This window comes from Diachasma alloeum, unplaced genomic scaffold (genome assembly GCF_001412515.2).
Source record: "Diachasma alloeum isolate Michigan unplaced genomic scaffold, Dall2.0 Dall_scaffold_00197, whole genome shotgun sequence".
NCBI lineage: Eukaryota > Metazoa > Arthropoda > Insecta > Hymenoptera > Braconidae > Diachasma > Diachasma alloeum.
In genome coordinates, this window is record NW_021680362.1 from 1419196 (window position 1) to 1439027 (window position 19832).

General features: G+C 34.3%; 2 protein-coding genes across 6 annotated transcripts; both read left to right on the forward strand.

The window, feature by feature from the left end:
* Positions 1-11576, forward strand: LOC107048823 (F-box only protein 28). 5 transcript variants are annotated; one of them, XM_015272249.1, is made up of 6 exons: positions 1-13; positions 4090-4414; positions 5392-5640; positions 5709-5904; positions 6736-7109; positions 7682-11576. In XM_015272249.1, exons 2-6 carry the CDS (start codon positions 4169-4171, stop codon positions 8060-8062), a joined length of 1446 nt encoding a protein of 481 aa, XP_015127735.1. In that variant the 5' UTR covers positions 1-13; positions 4090-4168; the 3' UTR covers positions 8063-11576. The 5 variants fall into 5 exon arrangements, with proteins under 5 accessions (XP_015127735.1, XP_015127731.1, XP_015127736.1 ...); XM_015272245.1 differs by lacking the exon at positions 1-13 and adding an exon at positions 24-297; XM_015272250.1 differs by lacking the exon at positions 1-13 and adding an exon at positions 24-297 and having other exon boundaries at positions 6736-7097.
* Positions 11577-13246: 1670 nt separating this feature from the next.
* Positions 13247-19461, forward strand: LOC107048761 (max-like protein X). The gene is made up of 5 exons (XM_015272120.2): positions 13247-13642; positions 16486-16629; positions 17407-17786; positions 17895-18008; positions 18957-19461. Exons 1-5 carry the CDS (start codon positions 13609-13611, stop codon positions 19011-19013), a joined length of 729 nt encoding a protein of 242 aa, XP_015127606.1. The 5' UTR covers positions 13247-13608; the 3' UTR covers positions 19014-19461.
* The last annotated feature ends 371 nt before the right edge of the window (positions 19462-19832 follow it).

Here is a 19832-nt window from a genome sequence, read left to right on the forward strand (position 1 = left end):
CTTTCTTGAAAACGTACGTCTACCGTCCCAGCAAAACGCAGTTCACCCAAAAACTGCTGCAGTCTGGATGTTTTCATCAGTGTTACCGAGCAGTGTGTCATATATAAACCTCCTTTAATCGAAAAAACTCCAAAACCCCGTGGAAAAAGCCCCCGGAGTCTCGACTCCCTCATCCAACTGCAACCCAAAAACCCAGTCGTCCCGAAATTCTCACTCTCACGGGTCCCAAAAATCGGAATTGAAAATTGTAATCAGTGCCAAGTGCTCGAATGTTCCTCTCTGTGACCAACAAAAGAAGTAAACAAAACAATTATTAATTACTAATCAACATCACCCTGATCTAATCAGTGACCTCTAAACAACTAGAATCTCTTTTCCGAATAAAAAAAAAAAATTCCCAAAAAAAATCGGTTTTTTTCGTCGGGAGAAGAAGAAAGGAGAATAAAAGGAGCGGGAGTGCAGGGAAAAAGAGCGGTTTAGTGTTTGTCCGATAGAGAGAGACATACAAAACCTCACTGAGACAGTGTTAGCCTGCCCCCCCTCCCCCCTGCCCCTCCGTCGCCCCCCTCAACACACACTATTTACCATGTATTGAAGTGAGAAGGATATATTAAGGTTTTAGAGGGAGTGAAAACGCTCTTTGGAGCTGTACTGGTACTTCCAGAGTGCTATCCGACGTCAAAATGTCGCTGAAAACGCCAACGCGGAGGGAGTAATTGTTCGGTATTTGTTGATTATTTATTAGTTCAACGGTTTTAATTTCACGTGAATTTTTGGAGTTGAGTTGCTCCGAAATTCCGTTGATATTGAAGTGAAATTGGGATTGGAGCAGAATTTCTATCGGGGGATTGGAATTATTTTTTGAGAGGTGGAGTGTTCGGGCATCTTGTATACATCCACTGGAGTTTAATTTAATTTTTTTTGTTTAAGTGCCACGACACGAGTCTCGACAGCATGAATTTGTTGGTGAGACAATTGTTGAGGATCGGGAATTGTTGATTAATCGTCTGGTCTTTTTTCTTTTGGGTTTTGGGGAATGGGTTTGGGATGGGGACGATTTCGAAGGACCAACGGAGAGGTTTCTTTCGTCTCTTATTTTTTTAGGGGTTTAACACGTTTTTTCAAGGCTTCAGGGGAATTTATGACTGGGGAATGGTGCGGGGTCTCGGTTTTTTTCTCTGGAAAAAGGGGCAAAAGCTCGGGATTGCGGAGGGCAGACACACCGGGGGATCGATTCCTATCGGGTTTACTTTTTTATTTTTCCTCTTCAGGGATTTTTTAAATGGTTTTTTGCCCGAGGTTTCGACGTCTTTGTTCGTCGACGAGGGGGAGATAGAGACGATTATGGACACGAATGTGGATGGGGTAAATTGTTGGGTTTGCCGTGGGTTAATTGGACGGGAAAAATCGATGGAAAATTGTCGTGAGGGGAACATTAACCCCGAAATATCGACGCTTCGTTGCATCTGAGGTTTTCCTGGGGAGAACAAAGACGTCGGGGGGTTCTCAGGGATTTTGCTTCTTCTTGGGGGGATTGGGCTGCGGTGGGGAATCGCCGGTTGATTTTACCTGCGGCTGCTGGATTTTTTTTAGCTTTTGGGGCTGGGGGACGTGGGGAGAGGTTTTGTTGATTGTAGGGTTGAGATTTTTTTAGATAGCGAATGGAGGATTGGTTTTTAGATAGTCGATTTTTTGGGAAGTCAAACGTGAAGGACAGAACGAGACGATTTTTTATAAGAGGCTTTGGGCAGTCAATGAAATTGGGAATTTTCTGGATAAGGAAGGATTTTCGGGGAGAATTTCAGGGGCTGTCTTGTTGAACATTTCGTGAGCTACATGAAAGGTCTTTTGACATTTTTCATTGCAACCACTCAATTTCGAGATTTATTGTAAATTCAGACAATTGGGAGAAGATGATGTTTTCATATCAATCATTGAGCCATTCTCGTTCATTAGGGGAGGGTGGGGTAAAATGGACACTTTAGACTTTTTTAAAATTATTCATAACTTAGAAACAAATTTATCAATTGAGCTCAGTTTAGGGTCGTCACAAAGGGAAATAATTGTTCTTTGTATTAAAAAAAATATATATTAAATTTTATCAATATTTCAACCCATCATTAATATTTCAAAAAAAGTCAAAAGTGTCCGTTTTACACCAACCTGCCCTAAATAAATAATTGAAATCATCTTGATGTTGAAAACATTTTGTGAGCTACAAAAAAGATCTTTTGAAATGTTTGGTTTGAGTTGATGGAAAATGTTCAATTTTTACATCGATCACCAACTTACCCCTTTGAAATGGCGAATTATCTTAATGAAAAGGGGTTATGGAATTTATTCAGGCGTTGCCAGTTTCAAAAAAATCCTTTTGACTATTTTTTTGAAACTGTTTGTTTTCGGCTTGATCGAGAAATAATTGAGAAATCACCAGGAATGATGAAATCTAAACCTAAATCTAAATCTAACCCTTCGCCATCAACTCATCCTTGTTCAAGAATGGGGATTCCGTGTGCACCAAGCAAGGTCTTTTGACAATTCTCTTTTGAACTACTCAATTCCAAGATAAATTTCCAATTGAGACAATCGACAAAGGATTATGTTTTTGTATCAATTATTGAGTCATCCTTGCTCATGAAATCATCTTAGTGCTCACAAAATTTTGCGAGCTACAAAAAGATCTCTCGATTTTTTTCTGTTGAAAATTGTGTGAGCCGTAGAAAATGTTTCTCCATATTTATTCTGAAACTAATCGTCTTTTATCGATGTGAAGTATCATCAAATTATTTCGATAGCAAGTGGTTCTGAAATTTATCTAGCTCCAATAACCCGATATTGATTATTTTCCTGAAATCATTTGTTTTTGGGAAATACTTAAGAATACGCCATGAATGATGAAATCTAACGTTTTGAAATGATCCACATGCTTCTATCATCAACTCATGCTTGTTCAACATTAAATCATGGGGGATTATGTCGATATCAAATGGTTTTGGAATGTGTCTAGCTCTGAAAAACATCTCTTGACCCTTTTTGCTGAAACTAGACTGTAAAGAATTCTTCAATAGAATAAAGAATTTTTCAAGTTTGGATTCCCGGAAATTTCAAGGAATTTCATCTTCACAATTTTTAGGAAATTCACAATTTTCCTGAAAAAATGGAAACTGTGAGTTCCAGTTCAATTATTCCACGGAAATTAATAGAAATTACGGCAATTCAGGGGAATATATTGTTGAATTGTCAATGAAGGATATTCAAGTATTTTTTCCAATCTGGTACAGACCACACTATAGATTCAACTATTTTCAATCATGAAATTTGTCAATTAAATTGCTTGAGAATAATTTGAAAAAATCGTGAATATTCAGCGTTTTTTAAATTACATTTTGCACAGAATTATTAATTTGTTAAACATTCGTTATTTATAAATAAATAATTGAAATTGTTCAAATTTTTGGCAACTCATTTTTTAAGGTATGAAATAGATTTCTGGTAAAATTCTGAATATGATTGGATTTATTACGATTCGAAGAAATAATTTTTATGGGGGCAAAACGATTGTTTATAAATTATTCATAAAAATTGCAATTTAAAAATTATTCCATTAATCTTCCTTCAAAAGTAAACGGTTTAATTTCTTTTCAGATTTAAAAAATGTTTTCTAACGGTTCAATATCGAGATGCAAATTCACACCTGCAAAGTTTAAATAATAAAATAATTGTAAAATGTCCCGAAACTCAGGGCCAAATGGAGCTCAAATGAAAGCTCTAATGTTGGCCTACAAACGTAAAAAAGCATTTTACTGGAGAAAAAATAGCCAAAGTACTTGGATAATAAATAAAAAAAAAGTACTTGGATATCCTTAATTGCGCAGTGTAGTTTTCAATATAAAGGGCATGAGATAATTTTTATGAAATCTTGATCATTTATTACGATTTACCGTTTTGCTATAAAATTCATCCCTCTTCGAAATTCTCAATTGACTCCTACCCTCAATCTAGCACTTATTTATATTTTATTTGAATTTATGTAATTATTGAGTGCATCGGTATGGGCTTCATTTCATTTTCATAATTTTATTTTTACAGTTGGATTGGATCATTCGAAATAATTGAGAGACGTTAAAAACATTCAGGGGGAAGTGTGTTGAGACCACGAAGGAATAAAATGGTGTCGACTCGTCAGTCGAGTAACATGGGCAGTGGAAGCAGCTCTGGGAGGGTCAGTGAGCCCGTTGAGGCTGGACCATCACGTAGACATCACACTCAGGTTAACACTGGCTCTGCTGGTAGTGCTCACTCGTCCCCTGAACCAGCACCAGTTCAGAATATCAATCTTCTCAATCTCCCACCTGAATTACTCGACAAAATTATCTCTTCGTTTGATCTCAATACTGTGGCACAACTGCGTTTGGTGAGTCACAAAATTTTATTAATTCAATTTATTGATTGATTTTTACCTAATTATAAACTGTTTCCACATGACCATAACCATAAACTCAAAGAAGTCATAATATTTCTAATTTGTTTTGGAAATATGGATGATGTCACGAGGCAGTTTTATAGGAAATTTTGTGGTCTAGATAAAATATATTTAGATTTTTTAATCCGAATTCAACAGTTTCAGAAGCATTTGAGAGATTTATAAAGTCGACAAGCTTAGGAAGTTTTTTTGGAGCATTCGTATAAATATTTTCGGAGTGAAAAGATCCACAAAAAATATCAAAAAGCTACCTTTGTAAGGAATTTAAAGAGCTAGGAAAAAGTTTTATTGGTAGTTTGCTCCAAACCTACAAGTTTTTTAATTATTTGCAAAAACATTGTCATAAATGTTTCAAATTCTCAGGAAACGAATTTACTGTTTGTGAAATGTTAATCAACCTCGAAAGCAAAAGGTTTTGAGAGAAGTGTAATTAGGCATTTTCTGTAGCCCACGAATTCCCCCCCAAAAAATCTCAATAGTTTTCTATTTTTTCACTAGCTCCAGAATTACTTGCAAAATTAATCCTCGAATACTAAATTTTCCTCATCAACAGAATCCATAAATACTCTTGGATCGTTGGTAATACTTTCAAAGTGGAGAGGCTCACCAAAAAAAAATAGAAAACCTTTCTTGTAGAAAATTTAAAAAACTGCAGAAAAGTTCGAGTGACGGTTTCCTCTAAACCTACTAGTTTTTAAATTATTTGTAAAATCATTATCATAAAAGTTTCCAATTCTGAAAAAACGAATGTCCCTCCAAAAATTCTCTCTCAATGGTTTTTTATTTTTTCACTAGCTCCAGAATTACCTGTAAAATGAATGCTCGAATGCTAAATTTTTCTCGTCAATAGAATCCATCATACCACAGAGTCGTTAATAATTAATCAATTAAATTATTCATTGTTCCAGGTTTGTCGTCAATTCAACATGGTATGTGGCTTTCGACTCAACACGACATTCCAGCGTCTGCAGTCGCAGATGCTGTCGCGTTTTCAGTCGATAAAAGCTCAGATGCCACGTCGAGAGTCAGCCAGACGCAATCATCCACTCGCCTGTGAGTGCGACATCATCGAGACACTCCACATGAGACTCACTCTCCTTCAAATGAGCTTTGGAAAGCACATCGAGAGAAAGCACTGCTGCTTCTTCCCAGGAGAGGTGGGTTGAGGTGTCCATGCCTGCCAGTACCTCTGAAATCGAATAATTCGTTCTCCCTTTATTTTCAGATTCTGGACGAAGTTTATCGTATTCTGCATTACATCAAGATAACAGCCAAGCTAACAAAGCCTTATAAAGTTACTGACGAACTTTTTGATTTAACTACGATGGCTATGGAGTACTTTAAAGAAAAGATTGAACCTACTTTACCAGAGATTTCGTACTTTGGGCCTGATTTTCTGGATCTTGCTGGTACTTTTTCATGTAAGTGCAGTAAAAAATATTAACATGATTTTATCGTTGATGATAAATTATTTTGACATTTTTAATAATCAGAAGTTCTTTTCAAAAACCTATTCTCATGGATTCATAATGTAAGAGGAATTACTCCGACATTTTTCAAGCTCGAAAGTCAATTCGAATGTAGTATAAATTGTTCTCTTAATTGCAATTGAAATAATTCTTCAATATAGTTATGCCTTGCACAAAAATTGATGAAACATTGTTTTATGCTAAAAATTTAACTAAACATACTAAATCTTACCTCCAATGAAGTGTTAATGATGAAGAAAATTGATTCAAGGCCTTCTTAGGCTCAAAGTTCTTTTCAAGAAACTAAATCGTCCAAATCGTTGTTCAATTAATCAATAATCTTAACAAACACATGATTTTATTATTCATGGTATATTATTCAGGCATTTTGAATCATCAGAAGTCCTTTTTAAGAAATTATTTTCATAGGTTCATCATTCAAAAGGAATTATTCAGACATTTTTCAAGCTCCAAAGTTTATCCGAACGAATTATGAATTTTTCTCTCATAGAGTAATGATGGAAAATTAATTATTTAAATATTTTTATGTTCAAAAATCCCATTAAAAACACTACATCTTACCTCCAATGTGTTAATGATGAACAAAAAAATTAATTCTAAGCTTTTTCGGAATTTTAAATCGTTGTAATCATTCTAAATTAATCCATCATCTTAAAAAAAAATAACTTGAAATCGTATGGGAAGAACCTTAAATGAGAAAAATCTCTGCAAAATCCTGTAAATTATATAAATGATTAAAAAATCCCCATTTTATAATTTCAGCATCAAGCAGTGTTTCCAAACCCTTCATCTGTCTGGACTCAGCCCCCCTGAGTGGTGACAGTAACAAAGACAGTGGCAGTGGTGGTGAATGTTCCCCCAGCCACAGACCCGAGGATCCAGGTCTCATGGGCAATAACGTGCCACCACCACAGTCCAACATGTTCTTACGTAAACGCATCCGCAAGATCAAACAGGGCATGAAGAGGTACAATAGCCAGCTCTCGATGATGCGCAGAGATCTGAGGAATTGCAAGGTTAAAATCGCTGACCAGCAGAAGCAGATTGTTGAGTATGCCAATCGTCTTGATGATCACGATAAGAAGAATGAGGAAACATCACGCAAATTCAGCACTTTACTCCAGGTATTTACTAAGGTACAATGTTTATTTTTAGGTTTCAATTTTTTGTTTTTAATTCTATGAATTAATTCTCAAGTCTCGAGCTTTCGTGATGAATCGTTATCGTTTTTCCTCGCAAATGAACTCATAACATATTTAAAAATAGAGACATATCAGCTTTCCTTCTCAATGAACAGTAATGGGAGTAATACAAATATACAGATCACTTCAAAGTTTTCTGGAATTAATTGAAATAATTTAATTCTGTTGTAGAGGAATGAAAAAAGATGAGTGCAACAATTTTAAACAGATTATTTTGTAAATTCTGAGATCTGTAGCTGTAGGAAAAAATATTGAGACACTTTTCTCTTGTATTTTTCTTCCAATCTCTTTCTCTCAAAAATATTTAAATATTTTTTACATTTAATTGGCAAAAAATTTAACAATACCGAAAATCCGATTTTGAAGAAATAAATGTTTCTCTCAAGTAAATTAATATTTGCTAAAAATAATTTTTTTCCCGTTGTGTTGGCTACTTTTTTCTATGAAATTGATCGTGCCTGTTCTCTCACATTCGCAAATTCTGAAACCAATTTCTTCCCCCTCAGGAACTCAACAAATGCAAGACAGAGTTGCAATACTGGCGATCAAAGTCCCCAGCGATATCAGTGTGCAATGGTTGCGGTCAATCGATGCCAATGCCAGCCGAGGATTTCCAGGCACTGGCAAATCAGGGCGTACTCTCTGACTCATTCACCGATGCCCTAAATTTCATCCCGATAGCTGACACAGAAAGTCCAACAGAGTCCTGCAATCCCCAGCCCCACACGTCATCGCAAACAACAACGGAAATGGCGCCCCCCAGAACTCCACTATCGAGTCTCTCCTCAAAACGAAAATTATCATCTGAGGAGCCCCCCACCGGTGACATCATCAAAAAACCAAGACGTACGATCAAGTCACGTCAGGCCAAGCGCTCAAAAATCTAAATCAATGGTACAAAAGAAATGAAAAAAATTACGAAATGAATGGAAAAAACACAAAGTATCTATTTACCAATTTTTTCCTATTTTCATTTTTTTTTTAATAAAGAATAATTGAGCCCACGTTATTCAATTCAGGTTCAGGAAGAATGGTAAAACTGTGTGAAAAAAGTACAAAATTATTTCCCCCTTTGTTAATAATTAAACCAAAGGGGTAACTCATTCTTTCGGCTCAGAAAAATAATAAATAATTAAACAAAAAATTCTAAATAATTCCTGATCGTCCATTAGCAATTGGGAATTAACAAAAAAATTATGAAAATAATGTTGTGGGTCACACGTGTTCAGTATGAACCTTTAGATGATTTATTTTGAGAGTTTCAATCAATATTTTGTGGGAGAGTGGTGAAAACAGAATATTTACATTGTTGATTTCAAAAATATCTCCGAAACCAGTGGGTTTGGAGAAACGTGTCAGAAGACCTTTTTTGTAGCTCAATAAATTCTCTATAAAAAGGTTGTATGAAGAATTTGTCTAGACCTCGTTCCTTCGGAGATATTTTCGAAGTAATCGGTACATTAATTTCGAACTGATTTATTGCATAATTTCGTCGATATCTCAGAAACTATTGGGCTCTGAGAAAAATATCAAGAAATGTCTCTTGAAATTACCAAAACTTCACTAATTTCCGAGATATTTGCGGAATGATCTCGTTGATTCCACCGCGCCACTAATTCAATTTCTTTCTCTTTTTCCAATGAACTGAAACAAGAAAATACTGTAATGAATAACTTTAAAAAAAATACTTAGGAGACAATACCGAGGGAAAGACACTTGCCATGCTGGTGAATGGTGCCCACCGAGTGCCGATACACCACTCGAGGGTGAGACAAATCCAGAATAATTTTTCTTTAACTAGCAAAACCCAATTTCCCCCCGAATAAACTCAGAATAAAATACAATAGAAATTGTCTGAAATTCCTCAGGAATTTCTCATAACATTTTCTTTCATTTTTCACTCATAATAAATTATGTTAAATGGTACCTGAAGGATTGAGAGAGGGGGGAAGAGGGGAGGGAAGAGAAAGGAAAAGAGAAGATTTAAAAAAAAACACAAATGGAGAACACGAAAACTGGTTCAGCTGCAGGTACTCCGTTGTAATACGCACCATAACAAAACCATATCAATTATTCTCCTCATTCAAAACTTCATAGAAACGTGTTTTTTTTTTATTCTGGTTCTAATTGCCACAGTAAAAAAATGGAATGAATAGATTAATTAATTAATTATAGTTGATAGTTAAACACAAGGCCTTTCTCCGAAGGATTAGAACATTGAAGTGCAGAAATTAAAATGACCTCAAATGAAATAATGAAATGAAAATCAGCTTTCATAATTAATTCAAATCTATTTTATTTTATTTTTGATTAATCAACTTTTTGTTGCCCTTGTTTATCCTCGAAGTAAGGGGAATCAATGAATTTTCAAATAACAGGAAATAACGATGAAAAGGAGTGTGGTTAGTAATATTGTGAATTATTCATAATTCTAGATATTAAAAGAAAAATTAAAATTAAAAAAATAACTGATAATAAGTGAATGATACTTTATTACGGAATGATAATCCAATAATGAGAAAATTGATTGAGAAAATATATATATGTTGAGTGGAGGTTGTAGTGGAAAATTTTCCCCCATTGATTAACTGAATTTATTTGGGGAGTTTCTGCGTTGGAGAAATATTAATCAATCGATTATTGATAATTTAAGGAATTATTTTAGTATTTTGGGTATAAACTTGAATTTTTGATGTTTATATGTGGAATATTAAGTACATTTTTAGTTTATTATCATTTTTTTTGAGTGGAAGAAAATTATGTGGAGAGTTGGAAAGGAACAGGAAGACTTTTTGTAAACGTCTGGACAACTAATGGGTTCAGAGCAAAATTGTATTGGACGACTGACAGAAATTTCGGGGTCATTTTTTCATAAAACTACTTCTTTTCGAGATATTTGGGGAATAGTGAGGAGAGAATTTCCAGACTTACAAATTTGGAAATTGGTTTTCGATTTCTGTGGATTATTTTATGAATATCTCTGGATAGTAGGGTTAGAAAAAGATGTCAAAAGATATTTGTTGTAGGGAATTCAGTGAGAATTTATTTCTAAAACGCCTTATTATTAAAATATTCACTAAATAATGGACAGAAAGAACGTAATAATTTCCAGACTTACGAATTTGGAAATTGATGATCGATTTCTTTGGATGATTCTGCAAATATCTATGGAATTAGTAGATTAAGAGGACGATGTCGGAAAATATTTTATATAGATCATTGAATTCTCTATATAAAATCATTAGCAAAGCGGTAAAACGATTCAAGTCAATTTAGACCTCAGCTGAGTTTTTGAGCAATATCTCCGAATCTAAAGGAGATAACAAAAGTTTCGGAATGACCTTTTTGTGTGAAGCGAATTGAGAGCTACAAAAAATATCTTGACAAAAATGTTGCTATCTCCCTTAGATCCCGAGACATTCATTGAAAACTTCCACCTAAAACCCGTCATTGAAATATTTACAGAATCGTGAACCGCGCAATTTGAAAATTAACTTTGAATTGATCGTCTTCATTATCTCGCAAATATCTCTCAAAATAGTAGGTTTAGGGCAAAATATCAGAAGAACTTGTCCATAGTTTATAAAATTCTCTGTAAAAAACGTTTCGTCGTTTCTGTCAATCTAAAAATATGTGAGAAAAGCCTTTTTGTCGCCTGTTCCACCGTTTCTCCACTAAAGTATCACAAGATGATTAATTGATGGGCGACAGAGGGGAGCGATAGGGGTGAATGTGGTTGGAGACAATTATTGAACAGTAAATAAGAATTTGTGATTGAATGTAACGGGAAAAAATCGGAGGCTTCTCTGGCTTCGTTTAGTTTTCTCGTAACATTAAATCACAAAATTCAATCAAAAGTTCATTATATCTAGGAGTACGGATTTTTGATTTCCATGTGGAGCTTTATCGTTATAAAAATCGCTGAAAGTGACCTTTACACGGTTAAATTCACGGTTGCGTGGAATAATTAACCAATTCTCTTTCTTTGAATGAACTTTTTGGTAGAACTGCAGGGATGAGATCCGCATCATCACCTTAATGACAAAAATTGAAATTTCAAGTCACGTGTCGGCGCCTGAAATTAAAGATTTTAATTCTGGGTATCGATTTACTGAAATCATCAACGAATTTTCGAATAAATTAAATTTTTTTTTAAATTGTAAAAATAATAAATAAATGGATTGTAAATTTTCGGTTTCTGGCACGATCCGTCCCCGAGTGATAAGAGAGAAAAAACAATATTCAGAGATGCGGAAATGTGTGCAACAATATGGTTTAAATACGTAGTAAATAATGATGATGAAGCATGATGCAATCTCATCCCCACAAAAACAAAGGAAAATATTGAATGCAATAACTTTGGAGCATTGAAATTGTGAATAAAAATTTCTTGATTGAGTACATTTGCATTGCGAATTTTATGTACGATACGCCGAATGAGTTATACTGGGAAAAGTGATAAGACTCGCCGAATCGATGGCCGATGACGATCCGAATGGCATTGAGCCCCCGATGATATAAACTAATTATATTGTCTTGATTGTTTAACTTGTATTCGGAAAAGATAAAAACAATTGTAAATATATATATTAGATACATCCGTATAATAAACATAATTTAACATAAAATCGAATTCTATTCCCATTCTCCCGTTCAAAATGATAATTATTATGAAGATTAGATTCTTCATCTGTTAGTGAAATTTCAGAAAATTGGAAATAGTTCACTACGGAAGTTGCAAAGAAAGCAAAACATAAAAAAAAACAAAAAAAAAGATTTTTATTGAGAATTCATTCAGCCTGGAAAGAAGTTCAAGAGTTTATCAATAAAATCACTTATTCTCGAGATAAATGCGTTTCTCGACACTCAAAAATTTTGAAAAAATTAGAGTTCCTAGTTCAATCCTTTTATTAAGCGCTTCCGTTGTCCGTTTTTTTCTCGGGCAATTTGTTTAGCTAAAAAAAGAAAAGAAGCATCGAACGGCCAGAAAAGCGGCGCCGTGCCGCCCGGCGCGAGTGAGTCACTGTCGGCCCCTCGAGCGACAGTGTTGCTACATTCACTGCCACACTATGAAATGCGCGCATAGGGTAAGCGCCAATGTGGCAACAGCTCGCTCGGTTTAACGCAGCGGCGCTACGTTAACCGTGCGGCGGATGAAGGCTACATTTTTTCGTTAAAAAAAGAAATATATGAACATTTTTAACGAAAATTTTGAATATTTCTCATTGTAATTCGACCCTTGGTTACACAATTTGGTTTTCATAAATTCTGTCATTGATCAATCAGTGAAAATAGACATCTTTCAACATCAAGTAAAACCTCTTCTCCTAATGTTCTATTCGAGAGAGAATCCAGAACTTTTCTCGGCTGAAAAGGGTGTCAAAATTGGAATACTTAAATTTTCGTAAATTTTAAAAACCAGTAAATTCTCAAAACAGCTGCCATCGCTCTAAACAATATTATTTTCTATATCCTCATTTATATTCTCATTTTTCTCAAATTTTTCAGTCTAATTCATGAGAAAGTAACCAACATCTTACGGAAAATCAAAAGATGCAGAAGATGAAAAAAAGAGTATTTTTTCCCATGAAAAACATCGTCTTTTTATTCAAAGAAGCAATCAGAAGTCGTATTTTCAATGAAATTCAACTAATAAAAATTTCAAAAATCAATACTGCTGAGAAAAAACATGAAACCAAATATTCATCTTTCGCTTCATCAAAAAATGAATGAAAATTAATTTTTTTTTCATAAAATTTGTTTTTTAATCAAAGCAAAATGTATGAAAAATTCAGTTGAATGCCAAAAATCACTGAAATTCCAAGAGAACACGGTAAAAATCAATGATCCAAGGCTAAAAAAATATTCATTTTCGACATTCGATGGCCGCACGTGGCTCCCCGTGCATTTGACAGCTCAGCTTCGTAATTCATGTCACGTTTCGCCATTTTCCCGCGCATTTCCCACTCCTCGTGTTATGACGGACTGCGCGGCCCAATGGGTCGCTCTCGTTACCATCGGGCGCTCTTCCACGTCCTCGAATCGATGCTCTCCATTCCCATTCACTCTCATGCCTGCAGCGCCTGCCCCTTCCTCCCAACAAAAATGGACGTTCACGTATATTGCGAAACCCTCATAATCCGCCCGTATTTACCAATATTGTGACTCGCAATTCAATCACATGTGTCATCCCACTTTCGATACCACAATTCAACACTTAAAATCCTCGGATAAGGAGCCTGCCTCTCACCTCCTGTGGAATTACCCATGGAAATTTATTGAGGAGAGATAAGAGTGAAGACGCTGGCTCGGATGTCACTGTTAACCTCAACACGAGTCTCGCGTGCTGAGGAGACTGTTTCGACTTTTTTACGACGAAGTCGTCTGATTTTTCTTGGAATTGTCATATAAATTCGTGCTGGGTCCTTTAAAAATGGCCGAGGTGTCCAACAAAGATTACGAGATTCGTAAGTTTACTTATGACTTAAGGTCGCTCTATTGTTTTGAGAAGTTGAAGATTACTCAATACTATTAGAAATTAATTGACAATACAATTAGAAAATAATAATTAATAATAATTATTATTATTAATTATCATTCAAAGTATAATTAATACAATCGTTGATTTATGGGTTTTTTTATGAAAAACAATCATAGGAAAATGTAGCGAATTCGATAGAAAATATTATAGAATTTCTACTGAGCTTTTTAAAGTGGAGTTTATCAACAGAATCGGCTAAAAACTAATCGAACTTTCGATTACGGAATTCATAAGTTTATTGTGAATTAAGGTAGCTCCATTGTGTTGAGAATTTGGAGATTATTCAATGCTATTAGGAATTAATTAAAAATATAACTGAATTTTGTAATCATTATTTTGTGCTGAAAATAATTTTGGAGCAAGTTTTATTATTTCACGTACGGAAAATTTCATAGGAAAATTGGCTAGTTTTCTGGAATACTGGTGTATCCCAAGGGGCTTTAGAGTATTCTTGTTAGGCTCAGAGAATTCTGGGGAATTTCGTAGTTGAGGAAAAAGTGAATATTATATTTTCTAGCAGGAAAACTGTATATCCTAACTAATCCTAGTGAATATTATAAGTGAATATTATGTTTCTATTGAGCTTCTTAGCGGAATTTATCAATAGAATCGGCCAAAAACTAATCGAACTTTCGATTATCAGATTCATAAGTTTATTGTGAATTAAGGTAACTCTATTGTTTTAAGAAATTGAAGATTACTCAATAGTATTAGGAATTAATTGATAATATAATTAGATTTTGTAATCACCATTTCGTGCCCCCTCGAATACTCGTTTTTGATTTCACAAAATGATTTTGGAGCAAGTTTTATTATTTTACATACGGAAAAATTTCATAGGAACATGTAGCGAATTCGATAGAAAATTTTATTTATGGGATTTCTATTCAACTTCTTAATGCGTAATTTATCAATAGAATCATCCAAAAACTTATTGAACTTCCTTGGAATTGAGATTTGAATTGGAGCAAAGGTCGTTTAAAAATGGCCGAAGTGTCCCACAAAGATTACGAAATTCGTAATTTCATTATGAATTAAGATAGCTCTATTTTTTGGAGAATTTGGAGATTATTCCATTCCATTAGGAATTAATTAAAAATATATTTAGATTTTGTAATCATTATTTTAAGCTTCATCGAATGCCTGTTTTTAATTCTACAAAATGATTTTGGAGCAAGTTTATTATTTCGCGCACGAAATAATTTCATAGGATTTCTATTGAACTTCTATTGAAAATTGTATTAGTTTTTAGCCGATTCTGCCTGGCGCAGTAGAGTTGCTTCACATGCGAGAGGTTTCGGGTTTGATTCCCGGTCGGGTAGGATGATGACGATCTAACCAGTCAAAGCCTTGATCAAGCAGGCCCTACAATAGATCTTGATAGATTTAGGTGGCATAGAGCACTTCGTGCGCCTAGTTGCTCCATTCTAGAGTTATATGCGTGAAGTCAGGGCGTTACGTACGCCCAGCCACCTTACTCTAGAATGCCTCCTTAACCTTTACCTTAGCCGATTCTACTCAACGATTTCTACAGCTGCGCTGCACGTTTTTCCCAATAGAAAATAGAAAATGTTCATTAAAAACTATTTTTTAATTTGAAAACATATTTGAAATATCCGGCAGAACTTTCATCTCTCTATACACTTGTTCCTATTGAGACATTTTCTATGGGAATTCCGCAACTTGAGTTTTTCAAGTTGTTTTCACTCTGATTTTCTTCTATTTTCATTGAAGAAATCAAACAAAAAAGCTTAAATAATTTAAGCCGAGTAATTCTTACTAAAAATATTAGAATAAGTTATATAGAAAAATCGAATTCTAATGATGTTTTCTATAAAATATTTCTTTATTGAACATTTTCATTGCAAAAAAACATACTGATAAGCTGTGAAAATTATCAGTAGAATCGGGTATAAACTAATAGAACTCCAGTCAATCAATAGACATCCAACACCAAACTGTTGTCATTATCTATTGAAAAAAAGTTGATGTTTTCAATTCTCTATTCCCAACTCATTACTTTTTTTTCCATTTTTTGGAACAAACAGTTTAAAATTGCGCGAATTCGGTCTACTACTCGTGGTTATTCGTCCGAGATAATTTCCGTTATTCTCTACAATCTGTTTTTTGCATGTCAAATTGAAGAAAAAATATGAATCATTGACAATAACGCAACAACGATTTTTTCCATAATTTGCCACTGTTTTTCAATAATTCTAGTGAAAGTGTTTATTTATTTTACTCATTACAAATTATAGGGAAAGTGTGATGGGTTCAATGCGTAGGTAGCTTAAATACCGAATTATCCGTTTAGCGAGATGTTCCAATGTTGTCTTTGAAGCTTCTGCGATAAGATAAGGATTTACAGTTTGAAGAAGATAGCATTTATGAATGAGATGAGATGTCATGACGACATTCCTGAAATTGTTTGCTCAGTTTTTAATTGGAAAATCACTCTAAAAAGAATATGAGATTCAATAGACGCTCAATTCATAATTAATTAATTTTCAATTACTGGTTAATTGATACAATAGTTTAGCGTTGAAGTGTGGAAACTTTTATGATGAGACGTGTCATCGGATATTATATCAGAATTAAATAGAATTGGAAATAGTTTCATTGGACTTATTTAGGTCTTCAGAAAAATGTTGTGTTTTGATTTTCACTTATGGAAAATTATTCTCACACTTCTATTTAAGAGTAGATTTTAATGATCGTGGATTTGATTATTAAAATCAGTGATTCTTTATTTTTCGACTTTTTTGATAGGGTCAGGGAGAAGTGTCAACAGTGGAACTGGGTCTGATGGCGACATGAAGCTAGAGCCATCGAGTCCCACAGAGAGATACGCCTTTTCCAGGTGCAGCAGTACTGGATCCATAAATACACCATCATCATCTGCCCACAATACTGGTAATTTAGATTTCTACGTTAATTATTTTATGAACACGATCTCTACCCATCCAATCCAGTTTATCTGTCCAAAAAAATTCAACTGAGTTGAGTGATTAGAAAGCAGATTTTTCCAATAATTCAATTCAGCTTACTCTGCAGACATCTTCGAAATTTGTGGTTCATGTGAAAAACGTTGCAAAATCTTCTGTCGAAAGACCTTTCTTCCGAGGAAAATCTCACATTTTGGCGATTACAAATTACTCTTGTTAATGGATTGTATAAGAGAAACTTGCTTTGATGTTTTTTTTTATTGTTATTTTACATCGCTTCGACCCGGTTAGGGTATACTGCGATGATGATCAAGACTTTAAATGGTTAGATCGCACCATTCTACCCGGCCGGGATTTGAACTTGGAACCTTTCGCATGTGAGGCAACGAACTTACCCACTGCGCCAAGCCACCGAGTTGCTTTGATGTTGATTAAATTTCATACAAAAGGTCCCTCTTTTCTCAAACTATATGAAGCTAAAACTAGCAGAATATTCGTCAGCGGAAAATTCAATTTAGGCGGTATTTAGGTGTAGGGAAGTTAAATAATCATATGTACAAATGTTTTTTAAGTGCGAAAGAGTTTGTACATTACTTAAAAATATTTGTACACTCCTAGATTTGCCTAAGACAAATCTTCTGCTGTTGAATCTTTCGCTAGTTTCAGCTTCATTCAAATTATGCAATCTCGAGGTAAATGTATAATTAACTGAGATTTCACTTATGACTTATGTTTTTCATTGCAGAAGATGAAGACAGTGACAACAAAAGTTCCACAATAAGTTACAAGGAGCGACGTCGAGAAGCCCATACTCAAGCAGAACAAAAGCGTCGAGATGCTATTAAAAAAGGCTACGATTCCCTTCAAGATTTAGTTCCAACTTGTCAGCACACTGACTCCTCTGGCTACAAGCTCTCCAAGGCCACTGTCCTCCAGAAATCCATTGATTACATACAATTTCTACTTCAGCAGAAGAAGAAGCAGGAGGAGGAGAGGAATGCCCTGAGGAAGGAGGTTGTCGCTCTCAGAATTATGCAGGCTAATTACGAGCAGATTGTTAAAGCCCATCAGACGCAGCCTGGACAGGCTGAGATGAGGGTCTCCGATGAAACTAAATTTCAAGTGGTACAGCATCTTCTCATCCTTCACTAATTAATCAGTCGAAAAACAGAATCGTTCTGATATTTATTTATTTTTAAAGAAAATTTCTCAATTCCTTCTTTTTTATTTTAGTTCCAGGCAATTATGGATCGCCTTTTTCAAACATTTAATAATGTTTCTGTGGCAAATTTCGCTGAATTATCAGGATGTGTATTCAGCTGGTTGGAGGAACATTGTAAACCACAGGTAATGATGATACCAATAATGGAGTTGTTAAAAAATGAACTTTATCACTTGCATGTACAAGAGAATTTCATAGAAAAATCTAGCCAATTCTATAGAAAATTCTATAGGATTTCTATTGAACTTTTATTAAAAACTCTATTAGATTTGGTCGACTCTGTTGAAAAATTGCACAGCTTAGAGCGTTTTTTTTGTATTTGAAATGTCCAATAGAAACGATTTCCTAAAAAAATCCGTAGAATTTCATCTTTCTATATAAATTTTTCTACTGAAATATTTTCAGTAGGAATTCCTTGACTTGAATTTTCTAAGTTTTTTCCACTCTATTCTTTTCTTGTTTTCATTATAAAAATCACACAAAACAACTTAAAAAATTAGAGCTGAGGAATTACTGTACAAAATATTTCAATGGAATAAGTTGTGCAGAAAAATCGAATTCTATTGATATTTTCTACTGAACATTCTCCATTGAACATTTCTATTGCAATAAAACGTGAAATTTTTCAATAGAATCAGCAAAAAAATCGCTAGGTTTTTCTATGATTTTTTTTTCATATTCATGGGTAACTTAAAATGAAGTCCAATCCACTTATTCTATCTTACAATTGTACTCCTGATATGCCAGATTATTTTACAACCACCTTTGAAACTAGTAAATCTAGAGAAACATTCCAATAGACATTTTTTTATTCTAAAATTTTCTACTGAAATTAATAATTGCCGAAATAATTGGAGCATTGAAATATTGAGAAAAAATATCTAATTTCAAGTTTTGATGAAGATTATTTCGTCAACATCTTTGAATCAAATACGTTTATCCGGAAATGTTAGGCATTTGTTGTAGTCTACGAAATAATTTACCACGAAGATATCAATGAATCTATCCCAAATCATTCCCCAACGTTTTGTTTTCTCTGAATTCATTTTTTTATTTTTATTCCAACCCTTTAGACAATGCGAGAAGTGGTACTATCAGTTCTTCAGCAGCTCAACAATCAAATCAGCTAGTCAAAAGAGATAACCATGATGTAGAACCGAGGTTGTTACTTACCTCAATCAAAATTGAAACGAGAATCTTCCAATTTTGCCCAACAAAGTGTGAAAACATAATTAAAAAGAGTTACCAAGTTGGAATTATATTAAGTGGAAGAATGAATGCATGAATACATCGATAGAATCAAAAGGCCAAGAAGATGGAGGAGAATGGAGGAATTAGACGATGTGATTACGGGTATGTGAGCGAATAGTCATCGGAGTTGAGTGAAAGATTGACAATATGATCCAAACGAAACATCATTTTGTACGCAATACGAGAAGACCATGAGTTCTCGATGAATGTGTTTGTTATGCGGTGTCTCAACTTTGGAGTAATGTTCGTAAAATACCATTTTTTAATAATCCACAAGTTGCCATTTTGTAGCTATGAATAAATGTCTATAAAGAACGTTACCCATAATTTGAACCTATTTTCGCATTCATTCAGTTTTTGAAAATACGAGATCAAATCCGCGCTACAATTTCCCATTCCCATATAATTCACATTAATCAGGAGAATGGACATTGAATAATTGATAAAAATTTTTGCAGAACATTTAGACCTGAATATCGAACAATTTCCGTCAATAATAAGAAATATTCTTATTACTCTCGTTTTTATTGTAGAGAAGAGAGAAGAAAATAAACGCTTGGCACATTTTTGCCATCTCGTTTTATTATAGAGAATATAGCCGATAGAAAACGCAAACAAATCCGAAAAGATAAACGCGGCGAACATTTTAGCCATCTCCTTTTTGTTATAGAAGATAGATAACAAACATGCCCGCATCA

Bases quoted from the DNA above. Each gene is read 5' to 3' on its own strand.
- LOC107048823 (XM_015272249.1), top strand. From the start codon at position 4,169: ATGGTGTCGACTCGTCAGTCGAGTAACATGGGCAGTGGAAGCAGCTCT. The intron at 4,415-5,391 runs GTGAGTCACAAA...TCATTGTTCCAG, and splicing joins CTGTGGCACAACTGCGTTTG to GTTTGTCGTCAATTCAACAT. The intron at 5,905-6,735 runs GTAAGTGCAGTA...TTATAATTTCAG, and splicing joins TCTTGCTGGTACTTTTTCAT to CATCAAGCAGTGTTTCCAAA.
- LOC107048761 (XM_015272120.2), top strand. From the start codon at position 13,609: ATGGCCGAGGTGTCCAACAAAGATTACGAGATTC. The intron at 16,630-17,406 runs GTAATTTAGATT...TTTTCATTGCAG, and splicing joins ATCATCTGCCCACAATACTG to AAGATGAAGACAGTGACAAC. The intron at 17,787-17,894 runs GTACAGCATCTT...TTTTTATTTTAG, and splicing joins ATGAAACTAAATTTCAAGTG to TTCCAGGCAATTATGGATCG.